At 44.1% G+C, this 16479-nt stretch overlaps 1 protein-coding gene across 4 annotated transcripts; it reads left to right on the top strand.

Moving 5' to 3' along the window:
* Positions 1-3334: 3334 nt before the first annotated feature.
* Positions 3335-15101, top strand: LOC139592188 (UDP-glucuronosyltransferase 2A2-like). 4 transcript variants are annotated; one of them, XM_071431724.1, is made up of 7 exons: positions 3335-4254; positions 6641-6762; positions 10692-10840; positions 12054-12185; positions 12593-12680; positions 13296-13515; positions 14727-15101. In XM_071431724.1, the coding sequence occupies exons 1-7, from the start codon at positions 3638-3640 to the stop codon at positions 15001-15003; spliced, it is 1605 nt and encodes a 534-aa protein (XP_071287825.1). In that variant the 5' UTR covers positions 3335-3637; the 3' UTR covers positions 15004-15101. The 4 variants fall into 4 exon arrangements, with proteins under 4 accessions (XP_071287825.1, XP_071287821.1, XP_071287823.1 ...); XM_071431720.1 differs by having other exon boundaries at positions 3335-4366; positions 6114-6762; XM_071431722.1 differs by lacking the exon at positions 12054-12185 and having other exon boundaries at positions 3335-4366; positions 6114-6762.
* The last annotated feature ends 1378 nt before the right edge of the window (positions 15102-16479 follow it).

Below are 16479 nucleotides of genomic sequence, written 5' to 3'. Positions count from 1 at the left end.
TCCTGGCGTCACCTTCCTGGAGTCGCTGTCCCAGCGTGGAGCAGCACGTCTGAGGTGAGACCGGTCTGCCTGGGTGCTCTGTCCATGCTCAGCTGCACAGAGCTGCATGTGTGGGGGTGCTGGGTAGTGGGTTTGGGGTACTTCAGAGTGCAATCAGCACCCCTAAACCTTCCCCTGCTCTGGGGTCTCCTGCAATATCCCCAGGGATATTGAGACAGAGGCAAGGGCAGTGTTCAGTTCCAGTTCCCTGCTCCCCAGGGGTGCTGAGGCAAGGGAAGAGGTGCTTGCTCTGGGTGATGCTGGCACGCTGTTGGAGCCCCTGTCCTTGCTGGGGCTCTGGGTGTGCTCCTGTCACTGCAGTTGGGCCCCCTGTTCCCAGCAGTGGGTGCAGCCATGGCCGTGGTGCCCTCTGGTGCTATCACTGCTGCTCCCCAGGCAGGAATGGTGTCTGGTGACCAGGCTGCCCTGGCCATTGCAGCCTGCCTGCTCTTTTCCCAGATCCTTCCTGCCCCAGCAGCAACTCTCCCACTAAAACAAACGATTGGCAGGATGACTGGGAAAGTCACGGGAAAAGGCTTGCCATGGGAGCATGAACAGCAAACATTCATGAAAAGGTGGAATGGAGAGAGCAACTCCTCCCTTTTGGGCTGGTCTAGATAAGTCTCATCATGTCCATACCCATGGGATTTGTGGATTTGCCCATCACCATAGCATGCTGCTTTCCCTGGGAGGTTGGACAGATACTGGCAAGATAGGGGTGTGCCACATCTGCAGGGAGCTTGGGCAAGTCTGCTGCTGCTCCTCACTGACAAGGACAGGGTGCAGCACCTATTCTTCCACCAACAATGCAGATTCCTAGCAGGGACACCAAGCTTGGCCTGAACCTTCTCTCACTTCTTTAATGTTTTGGCTTTGCAGAGTGGAAATGGCTCCCATGCCAGTCACCCTGATTGCTGTTGTTTACTTGCCTGCAGCATTACAGAAGCAGTGAAGAGAGTTCATAGAATCTCAAAATGAATCAAAAAATCCAAGTGTCTGTAAACCTACCCTGTTTTTTTCACCCTGCAGTAACAGTGCAGAGGTAAAAAGATACAATTTATTCAAGAAAGATGGTCATGGTGAGGCAATTTCATCTCATTAACTTTTGCTGGAGTTTCCTAAACCCCAGGGATTAGAAAGCACATTTGCTTTTACTGAGTGTATGCACATGTGACTTTGCAGAATTGCTCAATCCTGTCACATCTGCATGTAGAGATGAGCCAACTTTGAAATTTTCCCAATTTAGTACACTCCCTTCCTGCCAATCAGCCCCCCCCCCCAAAAAAAAAAAAAAAGCTAGTGAAGACTTTTTAAAGTCTGCTTTCAGACCAGAAGCTGCTTCATTGCATTAAGTGAAAGGGAAAGCACAGAGCCATTTGGTGCTTCTTCAGGGCAAAAGCTTCCCTTTTCCAGCCTGGCCCAGAATTTCTGGGGCTCTGGCTGGCATGGAGGTTTCCTGGAAATCAAAGTGCCATGCACACTGCGACCGCCAGCCAGCACAATGGTGAAGAGACCCGTGTGTGGAAAACATCAGTTTGCATTGCCTAACTTTTGCATGAGGGCCTTAGCCTTGAAAAGCCTGTTGTTTTTTAACAGGGCTGGAGGTTGCATCACTATCTGCAGCACTGCTGTTAGTAATGTTAGATGGGTGAAATACAGACACTTAACACCATCTAATTTCTTCTGCTCCACTTCTCTCTCATGTGCTAGATTTTGTAGTTTAATCCTCTCAAAACGCTTATCTTCTCTGATCTGAGTAATCTGAGTATCATCTTTAGAACTGGCCATGGAAACAAGACAATTTTAACTGTTTGGTTCCCCTTGCAATTGCTCTTGTTTGCTGTGGAGGAATTTGATACTAAGGGGTTGGAAACAAAAAACAAGTTCCCATCTAAGGTTTTTTTCCAGGCAAGTGGTCACAGCACCAAGCCTGAGGGAGTTCAAGAAGCATTTGGACAATGCTCTCAGGTATGGTGTGATTCTTGGGGCTGTCCTCTGCAGGGGCAGGAGTTGGACTTCAATGATCCTTGTGAGTCTCTTCCAGCTCAGGATGGATTCTATGGCTCTGTGATCTGCTCTAGCCCATATGAACATGGCCTTTCAGTAGTTGCTGGGAAAATTAGAAGTTTCTTATAGGACTTCATATAATAAGCTATATTAGCCTGAAAAAAATCTTACTCTGGATACACAGGTCTGCGGAGAGACTGTAGTGAAATTCCTGGCTGTAAGGCCAAATTATGGTTGAAACATGCTGGCATAATAGTCCTGGATTCTGAGGGTAACAAACAATTTTGTTTGTTACATAGTAACAAACCTGGGACCATAAAGGGAGTAAAAAAGTATTTTTAGCAGTCAGACACCATATTTCTTATCTCTTGCATACAAAATCTTCCCAGGAACTTGGCTCTGTAACAACATTATAGTATATCCTGGCAAGGGAAATACCATCTCAACCATTAAATTCCCAGGGCATAACAAAGCAATGAACAAGTACAGAATCCATGCCTTGTTGCCATCATCCCGTATTTTATTACTTCCTCCTTTTGAAAAGTCCAGTTCAGAGGGTAATTTACTTAAGCTCCTTCTGCCTGATAACCAATCCTGCTGAAGCAGCCCAGGCACAGAGGAGGAGAGCAGCAAGGAAAAGCAGCAAACAGGTGTAGCATATTGCACCTTGCAACTCAGAGCACAATGTTTATGTGCCTTGGAAGATTCTGCTAGGTAAGAGTTTTTTGCTGCATGGCATTTGTTCCCCAAATTGTGTTGATTGAGTGTGTCATTGTATGTGTGGGTTTTAGTTGCCATTTTTGCTCCAGGTGGTTAAAGAACTGCTTCCAGGCGTGGTGTTTATATTCAAGGGACAACTTTTCAAGTGAGAGCCATCCCAGATGATATAGGTTTTGCTCTTTAGCACCTTTAGGACCCAGAAGAGGCCCAGACCCATGTTTAGATATCTGAACTGAGCCCACAACATGACCAGGTTGGTGGTGATGTGTCAGAGGCAGTAGCAATGGACTCACTGTCCATTGTTATCTGGGAGCAGTTGGAAGCTACCAGTGACCTATTATAACAAATTGTCTTGTTGTTATTTGCATTATCATTAACCAAAGGAAGGATTTGTTGACTTCTCCCAGCATAAGAAATATCAGCACTTTTATGCAGAAATATCAGCATCTCACTGTGAAAAAGGATGACACATCCAGATCAGCCCTGTGGCCTCTTATTCCTTGGCCTGCCTCTGGCATTGCTAGTTCATGGAAAAAATGCAAGGGATTTGTTTGAGTCTCAGGGCTGGCATCCAGGGGACTGGCTCCTTTGACAGCAGGGAGGATTGCTGTCATCCTCCTAACAGAAGAATAGAACTCCCTTTAGTGGGAAGCTAACAGGGTAGAAGGCAGAAAGGGAAAAATGAATCACCAAACTTTTTTTTTTTTTTCAGAGCTCAAACAAAACACAGGTTATAAAGGCACTGCCTGTGCAACAGCAAAGTCTCTTTTCTGCTAAGAGTGCTACTAAGGAGCCATCAAACACAACTTAGAGGTGCAGAATTCCCAACTGGAAGGGAAAATTCCCGGACTATCTATTCCCTGACTCTGCCATGGCCATGAAAACAACTGGCTCAAAGAAATACTTCCAGCTGCTCCTTTTTCAGGTTGCTCTTCTAGGGCCTGTCTTCTGTGGGAAGGTACTGGTTTGGCCAACAGAAGGCAGCCACTGGCTGAACATGAATGTAATGGTACAGGAGCTCATCCGCCGTGGGCACAGCTTTACCATCCTGGTAGCCAATGCTAGCCTCTTCATTGAACCCAGGCCTAAGACCACGGAGAAGTTTGAGATCTATAACGTGCCCTATGGGAAAGATTTACCTGAGACCCTGCTTAATGATATAGTGGACCTATGGCTCAACCACAGGCCAACCATCTTGACCTTCTGGAGGTTTTACAAGGAGCTGGGAAGACTGTCCATAGGCTGGCAGGAGATGAACAAGATGATGTGCGACGCAGTGCTGAACAACCAAGAGCTGATGGATCGTCTGCAGGGCTCTGGCTTTGACCTGCTGCTGTCAGATGCCGTCACCCCCTGTGGGGAGCTCCTGGCTCTCAAGCTGGGCATTCCCTTTGTCTACTCGCTACGTTTCTCCCCAGCCTTCACTCTGGAAAGGCACTGTGGCAAGATCCCAGCCCCACCATCCTACACGCCTGCAGCCCTCTCTGAGCTCACTGACCGCATGTCTTTTGGGGAGAGAGTAAAAAACTTTGTTTCTTACCACCTGCAAGACTATGTTTTCCGGAGCTACTGGGGACATTGGGATACCTACTACAGCAAGGTCTTAGGTAAGCCTTCTGATACTTCACTTCTTGTTATACAGTCTATCCTTATGATCTGCAGAGCTAGGAACCCACCAGGGTCACAAAGTCAAGAGAAAGATCAGCAAGAGTTTGTCTATTGTCCCTAAAAAGGAGCTGAGCCACAAGCAGTCAGGGTGCTGTGCTGCTATGCCATTGCATAGAGAGAGGATCAGGGTCATTCCAATTGATGGATTTGACTTTTGTCATAATTGTAGCATGGAGTTTGATATGACTTCCACACCATACAGGGCTCTCAGCAAGGGTGACTGCTTGCACAGAAAGCAGCCAAGAACAGAGCCCTTTTCCTCATCCAGAGGACCATAACAAGGAGGGGAGAGCTGATGAATTACAAGCCGGCCTTGTCAGCCTCAGTAGCAATATTTAAGTGCATTGTGGCTTTGTAATAGAGACCTCACTTATGTCACTGGTCATATAAAACCAATTCTCTCTGCACAAAACAAGTTTTGTTTAGCACATACCCTCCTACCCACAAAGCAAACTGAAAACAACAAACCTTTCTCTGCAGGCTTTTCTTCTGGACTGTATTGAGTGATCAGGTAGAAAAACATGTTTATTATTAATCACATGTAATTTCTACTACCTTCCCATTGAGCTCTTTAAAAAGACTCCTTGCAAATCTCTCAGTGTTCAATTGCCTGCAAATACCTGCATGATGCAAGATTCCACCAGTACACCAAGCTGGTGTCATGGATACAGTACATGGGGTATCTCAGTCTGGCTCTTCACAGTCCAGCTGTGACCTTCCATGACCCACATTTTTGTCCCAGAAAGGGTGTCTAGGCAGCATGGAAACCATACCAAAAGCCTTGGACGACAACACTAGGAAACCATTGTGTAACAGCACTGGGCAGAAACCCTGTAATAATGATTCTTTTGCACACAAAAGGGAACTTACAGTATTTCTTAACTGCACATCAGGAGGGACCACATAAATTAAACTGATGGATTTTCTGGTTCAATTTATAGTGCATAATTGGCTCTTAGTAGCAGGCAGGAAGCCTGTACTATCCCCTCCTGGTCTCCCACAGTGCTCTGTAGGAGGCAAGTTCACACGAGGACAGTCTTACTCTGATATTGGAGTAATTTGCTGTGTAGTTTCATGCATTTGAGATGCAACTCTTGGGCTGCAGCCCTGGATCAACAACTTAAGTGTGTTCTAAAGGAATGCTTAGTGGCTTTATGAAAGCAAAAAGTTGCCCATACAGTCAGTGAACATCTTTGCTACCCAGCTGTGTTTCAAAGAGCCAGAAGAATGAAAAAGTTACCTCTTCTACCAAACAAGTAACACAGAACCTGTAGTTAGATGGGCAGGAGGGACAGAATTACCAACAGGATACAATCCTTGCTGGACTGAGCCCCCCAGGGCTGACGGCTCTCTCTGCTGCTCCAGAGGAATCACATCTTCCAGCTTCAGCGAGCTGCTTACCACCAGAGGGTGCCAGCTGGTGCCAGTCACCTTTTTTGTGCCCTAGGTAAACATGATATTAAGCAAGCCATTATCCAGTACAGGATTTCACACCACCTACCTTTGGCTCCCTGCCCTCGGGATCAAGGCAGCGTCACCTCCCAGCCCAGTTCAGGAGTGCCACTGCTCCCGGTGAAGGAAGGCCACAGGGGCATTGCCACACAGGGCAGGCTATGGCAGGGAAGGAGGTGGCTGTGCTGGTGCTGCTGGCCCTGCTGGGCTGGGGGTCCGGGGGGAAGGTGTTGGTCTGGCCTGCTGACAACAGCCACTGGCTGAACATGGAGCACATACTACAGGAGCTTGTGGCCCGGGGCCACGAGGTGACCGTGCTGCTGCCTTCGTGCTTCCTCATCGTCAATCCCACCAAGCCCTCGCCCTTCCAGTTTGAGGTGATTGAGGTGCCAATCACCAAAAAGGAGATGACTGACTTAATGGATAAAATGTTTTATTTTTTTTTTAATGAGGAGAAAGGGCTACCTATCTGGAAAGGTACTTACAAGATAGTTCAAATGATATTGCAGATGAAGAACATAACCAAAATAATTTGTGATGGAGTTGTGAAGAATGAGGCCCTGATGGAAAGACTGAGGGCATCTGCCTTTGACCTCCTTTTGGCAGACCCACTGTTTCCCAGTGGGGAGCTGGTTGCTGAGAAGCTGGGTATCCCCTTTGTGTATACGTTCCGATTCTCCATGGGCAACACGGTGGAGCGGCTCTGTGGAACACTCCCATCACCTCCTTCCTACGTACCAACCACCCTAACCAGGCTAACGGATAGGATGACCTTCTGGGAAAGGCTAAAAAACATCCTCGGCTATGCTCTGCATGATTTCATGTTTCATTACGTTCTCTGGGCAAACTGGGATCAATACTACAGTGAAGTTTTAGGTAAGGCTGCTCTCTTTCCAGAAATTACATCTGCTGTGCACACAAGAGTAAATTCTCAGAGATGAGAGGTTAAGGCACAAATCAGGAGCAAGACAGCCCCAAATTCACTCTCCTTCCTTCAAAATTCCTGCATCAAGTCAAGCAATCCAGGCAAATACAAACATTGCCTGTTAATTCTGACCTGTTACAGTGGTAGAGCTAAGTCTGTACAGTTACTTCCAGGATATGTAAAACAGTGCTAAAGCACTTGAAACAGGGCTCATTAGTCATATTCATAGATGAATCATGACATAAACTAAAACAGTAAAATACTATATACCCAACAAACACTAGTACTTTTTCTCCCATAGCACACTTCTTACTTGCTACCTTGTCTCAAAATTAGAGGCAATATCCTCCTCTGGACCTTTAAAAATACGGGAGATTAGATGAGCCCCAATTCACAGTGATAAAAGGCCGTCTGCAGACACATGGTTCTTTGCTTTTCTGAAAGTGTCTGAAAAACTATTATAGTTATATTTATTTGTAAGTTGTTTTTAATTTTTAAAAAAATAATAGTTGTGTAATTGTTTTTCCATTTTTGTGGGGAGATAAAATGGGTATTTCAATATGAGACTTTAAAGTGTTTTTATTTATATTTCACTAGTAAGGTGTAATTCTGAGTAACAACTTAGCTGAGAGAGCTAAGTTGTTAAGGTATCCTACTCTTAAGAGTATCTAGCGGTGCCTTTGTGTTGCTTATCATATTATGATGACAGAGACTAGAAAATCTTGTGTTGGCTGAAGCACAGTTTGGTGTCTGTTGTGTAAGCCTCAGAGCTGTTTGGATCTTGTGGTGTCTTTTTTTATTGTGAACTGCAGGGTTTAGCATTTAAGGCTCCATGTGCAATTCCTGTTTGGTTAGCTTGCATGGGCTGCATGATGGACTTGTGCTGAAAAGAGTTTTGATAACATAGGGATGTTTTAATTACAGCTGAGCAGTGCTTACAGAGTGTCAAGGCTTTTTCTGCCTCTCAGCCCACCCCACCAAAGAGGGGGCTGGAGATACACAAGAAGTTGGGAGGGGACACAGCTGGGACAGCTGACCCCAACTCACCCAACGGATATTCCAGCCCATAATGCTTTTGTGCTCAGCAAAATAAAAGATATGGGGGAGAAATTTGTCAGGGCTGATGTTTCTCAGGGACTCACTGGGCATTGGCTGGTAGTGAGCAACTGTTCTTTTTGCTCTTTTTCCTTTTTCTTTTTTTTTTTAAGTTGTCTCATTCTCAATCCATGAATTTTCTAACTTTTGCCCTTCCTTTTCTCCTCCTACTGTGGGAGATTCAGAGGCTCTGTGGTGCCTATCTGCCTATCAAGATTAAACCACAACACAGGGAAAAGGCTTCTAGTCTTCACATGCTGCAAAATGCACTTTGTGGTGAGCAGACAGGAGCTGCTGTAATTTTGAGATCAGCTGTGGCTCTGCAGAACACTCCAGAATGAGATTTACCGCTTGCCCGGTCCTCCCATGAATGTTGTTTTGTGTTATGACGTTTGCCAATCTTGTAACATTTGCCAGTCTAGTCACCAAACAAATGCCACTTGTAATTGGTTGGCTCTAAAATATTTGCACAGTGAAGCCCTGAACTCTTTCCACTTCAGTCAGACCAGAGCTGTACGTGGAATGCTGAAATGTTGGGGCCAAAATTCCCCTGGCTGCTCTGGGCCTACACATGCTGCTGCAGCACTGTTTTTTGTGGGAGGGTGGTGGTCTGGCCCACCGATGCCAGCCACTGGATTAATGTGAAAGTGCTTCTGCAAGAGCTCGTTCTCCGGGGTCATGAAGTGACTGTGCTGGTGCCCTCAAGCAATCTGCTCATCAACTACCAGGACACCTCCTCCCCTTTCACTTTTGAGGTCCTGCAAGTCCCCTTTAGCCAGGAGACCCTGGATGCCTTAATGGAAGACTTTCTCAATTTCTGGATGAATGAAGCCTTTAATCTCTTCCCCTGGGAGATCATGTGGACGATGAAAGAGCAATTGGAGGCCTTTACCAATATGTCAAAGCAGACCTGTGACACCTTGGTGATGAACTCTCACCTGTTGGCAAAGCTGCAGCAGGCCAAGTTTGATGTTCTGATCGCTGACCCCCTGTCTGTAGGTGGGGAGCTTGTAGCAGAAATGCTAGAGATCCCTTTTGTCTACAGCTTCCGCTTCTCAGAGGGGAATGTGATAGAGCGGCTGTGCGGTGGGCTCCCGTCCCCACCTTCCTATGTGCCTGCCAGCACAATGGGGCTGACACACCACATGTCCTTTGTGGAAAGACTACAGAACTTCCTCTTTTACATTTTCACGGATTTATTTTTCATGAAGTTTTGGCGAGATCAATGGGATGGGTACTACAGTAATGTCTTAGGTAAGGCAGCTGTTGAGCGGTTTCTTTTCTTGCATAGGTTGTGCCTTTTGAATGTTTTGGGACTGTCATGCTGTTGTCTCAAGATACTCTTTCTCAAAGGCCAGCAGAGGTGGCAATCCTGAAGTATCTTGCAATTCTGTATAGTGCAGGATGCTGAGTGTGAGCTCAGATTCTCAACAATAAATGCTGTCACCTTTCCCTTTAATCCACCATTCAGAGTTTGAAAGAGTCTCCTTAAACTACATACATACCTGAAAATTTTACTCCAACATAGTACAACTCAGGCATGATTCAACATTTAACAAAGAGTTCATTTTAGTTCAATGGACTTTGAATCTTTTCCAGGGTATCTAAGTTTAGGTTGATAACGAGTGAACAGCAAACACAAGGGCATTTCTTCTGTTTCTGTCCAATCTTTTCCTGCATTTGCAAAGAATGCCTTTGTGCTCTGAAATCTAGTCCCTCTTCACCAGATTTAATTTTTTAATCCAACATAAAGATTTAATTACACCTTTATATCACTCTACTTGTAATGCAAACTTAATTTTCACTTCAGCAACTTCATAACTGACTCATTGCTCTCTAATTTAAATATAAATAAAAAATTACTGGTGTAGATTATTATACTGATCAATTAGTGTAAGAAGATGCCCTACGGGATAATTTTTATCTTGCTGCTTATTTAGGTTGATTCCTGCTTGCATTAGGCTGGCTTTGGGAAACTATTAATCAATACTTCTAACCCTTTTACGCCCCAGTTTCACATTGTGGAGAAAATACTGCAAAGAAAACTTGCAACATCTACCTAAGAATATATATTTTGCCAAATGGTAAACTATTAAACATCAGATTACCAATAGATTTTTTTTTTCAGATGGATTTCTAGAAATATTGGATATTGCATAAAATGACATTAAAAGTATCTAGAAAGATACTTTTAGTATCTAGAAAGATACAACAACCAAAAGAAGTTGGCCAATTTTTCCCAATATGTGTCAGAAGCCACTGATCCAGTCCTCAAGAATACTAGAGATGTCTGTACCCGTGTTTTATTTGTTATCTGAGCAGCCGCTAAATGACTCACCATTTGAAAAATGCTACAGAACTTTGTTTAAAAACTTTCCTCCTCCCTGACAGGTGATCATCACTCTGTGATTCATTCATTTTTTATTTGGAACTAAATTTTCTGTGATTGTTCTCTTTCCCAAGTGTGTTCTGTTTTTACTACAAGCACTTCAAGAATTGCACTTCTATATCAGATACTAAAAGCTTCTTGCTTGTATTTCTCTGAAGTAATCATGAAGGTTCAAAATCCTTTTAAGGATTGTACCTTGTGGCCACCTGCTAAAGCTGAGCACAGGACAGGGCAAGGAATAGATCCAGATTTGTTGATGTTTTCCTTTTATGCATGGTTTGATAAACTATGCTGATTGGGAGTGCCAAAAGACAAAGGTAAGGCTCCTGTTTCACAATCCAGAGCAAACAAGGTCACTCCCGTGCATGTTGTAAACCTCTTGTACCTTGTCCACAGGAAGGCCCACAACCCTGTGTGAGACGATGGGGAAAGCAGAGATTTGGTTAATCAGAACATATTGGGATTTTGAATTTCCACGTCCTTTCCTGCCCAACTTTGAGTTTGTTGGAGGACTTCATTGCCAGCCTGCAAAACCATTACCAAAGGTATCCCAACTTCGTTTTTCTGTTAGCTGGTTTATTACAATGACTGTTTCTCTCCCTGACAACCACACAAGCCCTGTCCTGGAAAAGCTCATTGTTATTTAGCATCGGTCCATCCTTGTCCAAACTGAGGGCTGGTTTACAGCCTGCTGTCTTAAAAGAGGATAGCTGATGTCAGCACGGGGTAATAGAGTGTCTGTTTTAGGAGAAAATAGGTGCTACTTCAGGGTACTTAAATGTAATATTTAATTCTAAGACACAGACTTGCAGCCCATGATAACATTGAAATACCTGATGCCAGAAGGCACTGTGACAAGACAAATTCTTTAGGTAAAACGGGGTCAAAACTTGCAGAAATAGATGAGTGATAAACACTTTTTCTTTTTGTACCTTAGTTTAAGACAGCTTAAAGGGAGTAATGCACTGAGTATCTCCAGCTTATGCTCTCTGTGAATTGAAATACTCAGGTGGAATTTGAAACTCCCAAATACTGAAGATGACAACATGACAAGCTCTGGTGTAGAGTATCTTTTCTGTAGGAGCCTTGGAAGATAAAGGCAAGTTTTCTACTAAAAGAAACCTTCTAACTCTCTTCCCACTCCCCTGTAGCATGGGTTGAGCTTGGGGAAAATGGATAACCATTCTCTTTTGCATGTTACTGCTCCAGTTCACATGATACTAACTAATAAAAGGAACAGGAAAACCTATTGGTCTGATTTGTAGATGATGTTTTGAGCAATGTGGTACATTGTAAGAAATGAGAACTGTCTGACTAGCAAAGTGACAGCACCAACTTGGTGAATCTGTGATCAGGATGCTGAAACACCCTCTCAGGTTTCAGCAGAGCTATGTAATACAAAGCACTTGTTCCAGTAAAATCCAGAACCATGATTGTGCTAAGGAGAGTGTCACAGAGTATGTATGGCCTGCTCATGATAATGCCAGGATTCATTCCTGCTGCTTGAAATGAACCCCAAAAATTGCTTTCAAAAAGACAAAGCATCTGTCACCTGTCTCACCTTGTCCTGCTCCTCGTTTGGGAGAAACTGACTGTTTTCCACAGGGCCAGGTCTGTCTTTGTCAAGCCCTTCTGTCAGGAGGTGTTCGCACCACCATCATTTCCTTAATAAGCTGAAAAGGTTATGCTCTCTATTCACAGAAATCTGTGAAATCTGCATTGTGTAATTACCCCTGGTATGTTTTCTGCCTCTCCTAGGAAATGGAAGAATTTGTTCAGAGCTCAGGGGAACACGGCATCATCGTATTCACTCTTGGGTCAATGGTCCACAGCCTAAGTGATGAAAAAAGTAATGTGATTGCCAAAGCCCTCAGCCAGCTTCCACAGAAGGTGAATTTCTTTTCAAGCCTCAAACAAGTTGCCTTGTTTTTTTCACTCCCTTTTATGTTTGGAGTGACCTGTTCTTTACCTGGAATCCCTGCTGGATGTGATACAGCCAGGAAGCTGGGTTCTCTCAGAGAGACACACAGCTGAGTTATTTCATAGGGAGTTCTGGTGTTTCACCTCCTCTGACCCAAATGACATGGAGGTGCATCTACAGGCCAAAATACAAAAATCACTCCATGCATTTTTTATAATTAGCACATAATAACCAGTCAAAGAGTTCAACTGCAGCCAAAGCTATCTAAATTATTGGAAAAGGTATATGGGTTTGAGATAAAGCTCTAAATTACATGTGATAATACAGAAAGGCACATCACATGCACTGTGTTTATCTTATTCTTCCATTGTTCAAGGTCCTCTGGCGGTACAAAGGGAAAAAACCAGAAACTCTGGGCTCCAACACCAGGATTTTTGACTGGATACCACAAAATGACCTGCTTGGTAAGACTGTTTCTATGTGGGATGGATTGCACGCTTGGAAAAACTGTTTCCTTTTTTCTTTCCACTAGAATGGTTAAATCTAGCCAGAACCATGTAATGCTTGTGGATATACTTAGTTTCATTCTTAAGCTGCAGAGCTTTGCTCTTGGGAGCCTTTGTTTCCTAAAAGGCTCTGACTTAGAGAGCTTGGTGGCAGTTGTCTGAAGGGCTCATAAGCACCTGTAGGCAGGAGTAAAGACCAAAGTAGAGATGTACTCTGGAGTTGGATTTGGCCTCTGCAGTTCATCTCCAGGACTCATTCTTCAAAATGCTTGACCTAAGCAAGGCTGAAGCACGGGTCTGTTCTCACTCTGATACCGTGTGAAAACTACAACTGCACAATAGCAAAGGGCTGAAGTAACTGTGGGGTAGTCTGGAGGGACGTGCTGACTCATATGTTGTGTTAAAATAATTATGACTGCGTGAAAGCTAAGAATGCAAGCTCTGCTGCTGATCCAGAGGTCAGGGCTGCTCCCTTCTCTAGCAGTGCATTGTCCCCTCTATGCTGTGTTCACCTCCCAGTGAATGCAGCCTGCCACAGCTGCTGTAACACACCCCTCTCCTTCTTTGTTCCAGGCCATCCTTTGACAAAGGCCTTTATTACACATGGTGGGACCAATGGGCTCTATGAAGCCATCTACCACGGGATCCCAATGGTTGGGATTCCCATGTTTGCTGACCAGCATGACAACCTTGCTCACATGGTAGCAAAAGGAGCTGCAGTTCAGGTGGATTTCAACACAATGAAGACACAGGATCTGGTTGATGCCCTGAAGACAGTAATTTACAATTCCACGTGAGTTTTGCTCTTGTCTTACAGTACTCTTTCCTTAAGTAGATGTTATTAAAACCCTGGGCTGCTCATGTGAAAAATTCTGCTGGCTCTTCTGGGAATGGAAAATGAAGAGTAGCTAAGTTTGGATTTCAGATGAAGGCCATCTTTCCTGTCTGAGAATCAGCATTTCTCAAAAAGGAGAGATCAGTAATTTGCTTTTCCTTATACCACATTTTATGAGTGGTTTGAGAAAAATAGGTCTTGGAAACTTCAGAGGAGCTTTTGAGAGTTCTCTACTAGTGTAAATCCTCTGGAGGACTTAATTCTAGTTTTATTAGATCTTAGCTGCCTGTAGTCATAACAGTTTTTTCTCCTACCCCTGACTTAGCAGTACTGTTAGGTTATTGTACCTATCAGTCAGGACTTAAGAGGAGAAGGAAGCCCAGCAGCTGGGATCGCTTGCTAAGGATAAGACCACAGACAAAGGGATTGGAAAAATGCAGAAGTCCTCAATCTTTAGCAGCAACTCCCATCCAGTGTGAAGGACAGGCGTTCCTTCAAGTAAGAACCTGCAAATTTCTGAATCAAATGGGCCAGCACTGATGGAGGTATCTAGTATCTGAGGGAGTCAGCCACAGTGGAGGTGATCTGTAACAACCTGGATGGCAGCTGGTACATGAACTTGACGCCATAGGGTCTGGAATCACCTTAGGTCAGTTGGGATCAGCTTTCCTTGCTGTGCCCCCTCCCAGCCTCCTCACTGGTGGGGTGGTGTGAGAGACAGAAAAGGCCTTGACTCAGTATAAGCTCAGCAGTAAGGAAAACATCCCTATTGTATCAGCACTGCTTCCAGCACAAATCCAAAAAATAGCCCACACCAGCTACTATGAAGAATGTTAACTCCATCCCAGCCTAAATCAGCACACTCTATTATACTGGAACAGAAATGCTGCAAATGCTTTCATGGTGTTTTTTTATTTTTAAGGAGTATCTGGAATAATTTTGAATAACTTTTTTTTTTGCAAAATACGGGCTTTCTCTATTACTATTCTTAACCCAGTTTTACGCATAGAGGAATAAACTGGACCAGCTTCAAATATATTTATATAAGACTGATGAAAGTAAAAGCAGGGCTGTCTACCTTCCTCAAGAGGACTGCCAGGTGCTAAATGGTTTATTTCAGAAGTAAGTGAAAAATCTCTTCGGTTTCTGCTTTTGTTTTTTTTCCCCAGCTATAAGGAAAATGCTCTAAAGTTATCCAAGATACAGCATGACCAGCCTGTTAAGCCTCTGGACAGAGCTGTCTTCTGGATTGAATTTGTCATGCGTCACAAAGGAGCAAAGCACTTGAGATCAGCTGCTCACCATCTCACCTGGTACCAGTACCACTCTCTGGATGTTCTGGCATTCTTGTTCACCTGTACAGCCACTATTGTCTTCATTCTTTTCAAGTGCTGCCTATGTTGCTGTAGAAGATGTGGCAGGATTGCAAAGAGGAAGACAGAATAGACACCTTGTTTCCATCAGCAGTTTTCTTCTCCTAGGCTGACTCAGCAAGGCATTTATGCACATCGGTTGGTGAACAAGTTTATTGGGATGTGCTTTAAGCTGGGCTTATCATGAATGCACCACAACAAAGCTGCTGTGGGGCAGAGCTGCTTGCTTAGCCAGCAAATTCCTTCTTGTTTAAATAAAACTAAATTATAGTTGCTTTATCCCTTGGGACCATGTTAGCTGATCACATATGGTCCTTGCTATGGTAAATTGTTGCTCTATATTTTCAAGTATCTCAAATATTTTGGTATATTTCATAAATTCAGCCTTGCCCTATGGGTCTGCAACTAGGCTCCTTATCCTAACTCTGTCCTCTCCTCTAGTGTTATGCAGGCTTGATCACTGATTCACAACCAAAATGCCTCCCCTCTTGTCAGAAACTCTCCAGACTGGACAGTGAATCCAAGATCAGGGGCTCCTAAAAAGTGCCTATCTGAAGGGCCACCATCATGAAAACTGGAAGCTGCAAGTGGCAAATGCACTGACTACTTGGGGGCTGAGGGGAGATTAGAATCCTACGACCACCATAAACATTACTTTCCTGGGAACCATTTCTCTTTCCCATTCAGTCAGGAATTTCTACTGCACAGGCCATCATTCCAACTGCAACATTGCAGGGGTGTGAAAAACCACCTTTGTCAGGAACTTGCCCATCTTAACTCCCAAAGGCCTCTGAGCCATGCTAATTGATAAATGCAGGAAAACCTCCAGAGAGGGAACTTGCAAAGAAGTAACATTCCATGTGGAAACAGTGCAATAGCCAACTTGCCTTGCCTGAAGAGCTGGAGAGAAAATAGTGCTGCACTTGGGCCAGATAGGAATGGTAGTAAACGTAGTACCTCTTTAACAGGTATTAAAGATGCCTGTAAAATGCTGCTAGTCCAGGCCTCCTGTTCCAGGTAAGGTTATTTCACTGCTGTGCCAGCTTACTCAAGAAAAATCCCACTCAGATTTTGACTGATATTTTTAAATACTCGGGAATTGTTTTAAAACAGAACATGATTATTTGTTTACATAATAAAATTCCTTATGCCACATCAACTTTTTTTAATTAGCATTGTCATGTTTCAACATCTGCTTAAACTTCTTCACACTACAACATGTACAAAAGCTCAACTGTTTCCAAACTATAGAGGGGTTACAAGAAGAATACTGCATATCATGGCAATTTCTGGTATACTGTTCCTGTTGTCATGATGGGATCATAACCAGGAATATGCACAGTGAATAGAAAGGGGAACTGCATGACACTAATCAGAAAGGGGTTGCTGTAACTGTTCAGAGCTGGGTGGGTCCCTAGGCACAGCTCCATCAGGCTGGATCACTATGAGCTCCTGTCACCCAGTTGCTGAGATGTCAGTTTGGATGCCAGAAGGCCAGCAAGCCTCCCAGTATGCTGCACAGGTATTGGTCAGACAGGGCTAACAAAGG

The sequence above is a fragment of the Agelaius tricolor genome, unplaced genomic scaffold, assembly GCF_023055355.1.
Source record: "Agelaius tricolor isolate 1412-34295 unplaced genomic scaffold, bAgeTri1.0.p SCAF_8, whole genome shotgun sequence".
In the NCBI taxonomy this organism is placed as follows: domain Eukaryota; kingdom Metazoa; phylum Chordata; class Aves; order Passeriformes; family Icteridae; genus Agelaius; species Agelaius tricolor.
This window is presented reverse-complemented; position numbering and strand designations above follow the sequence as displayed.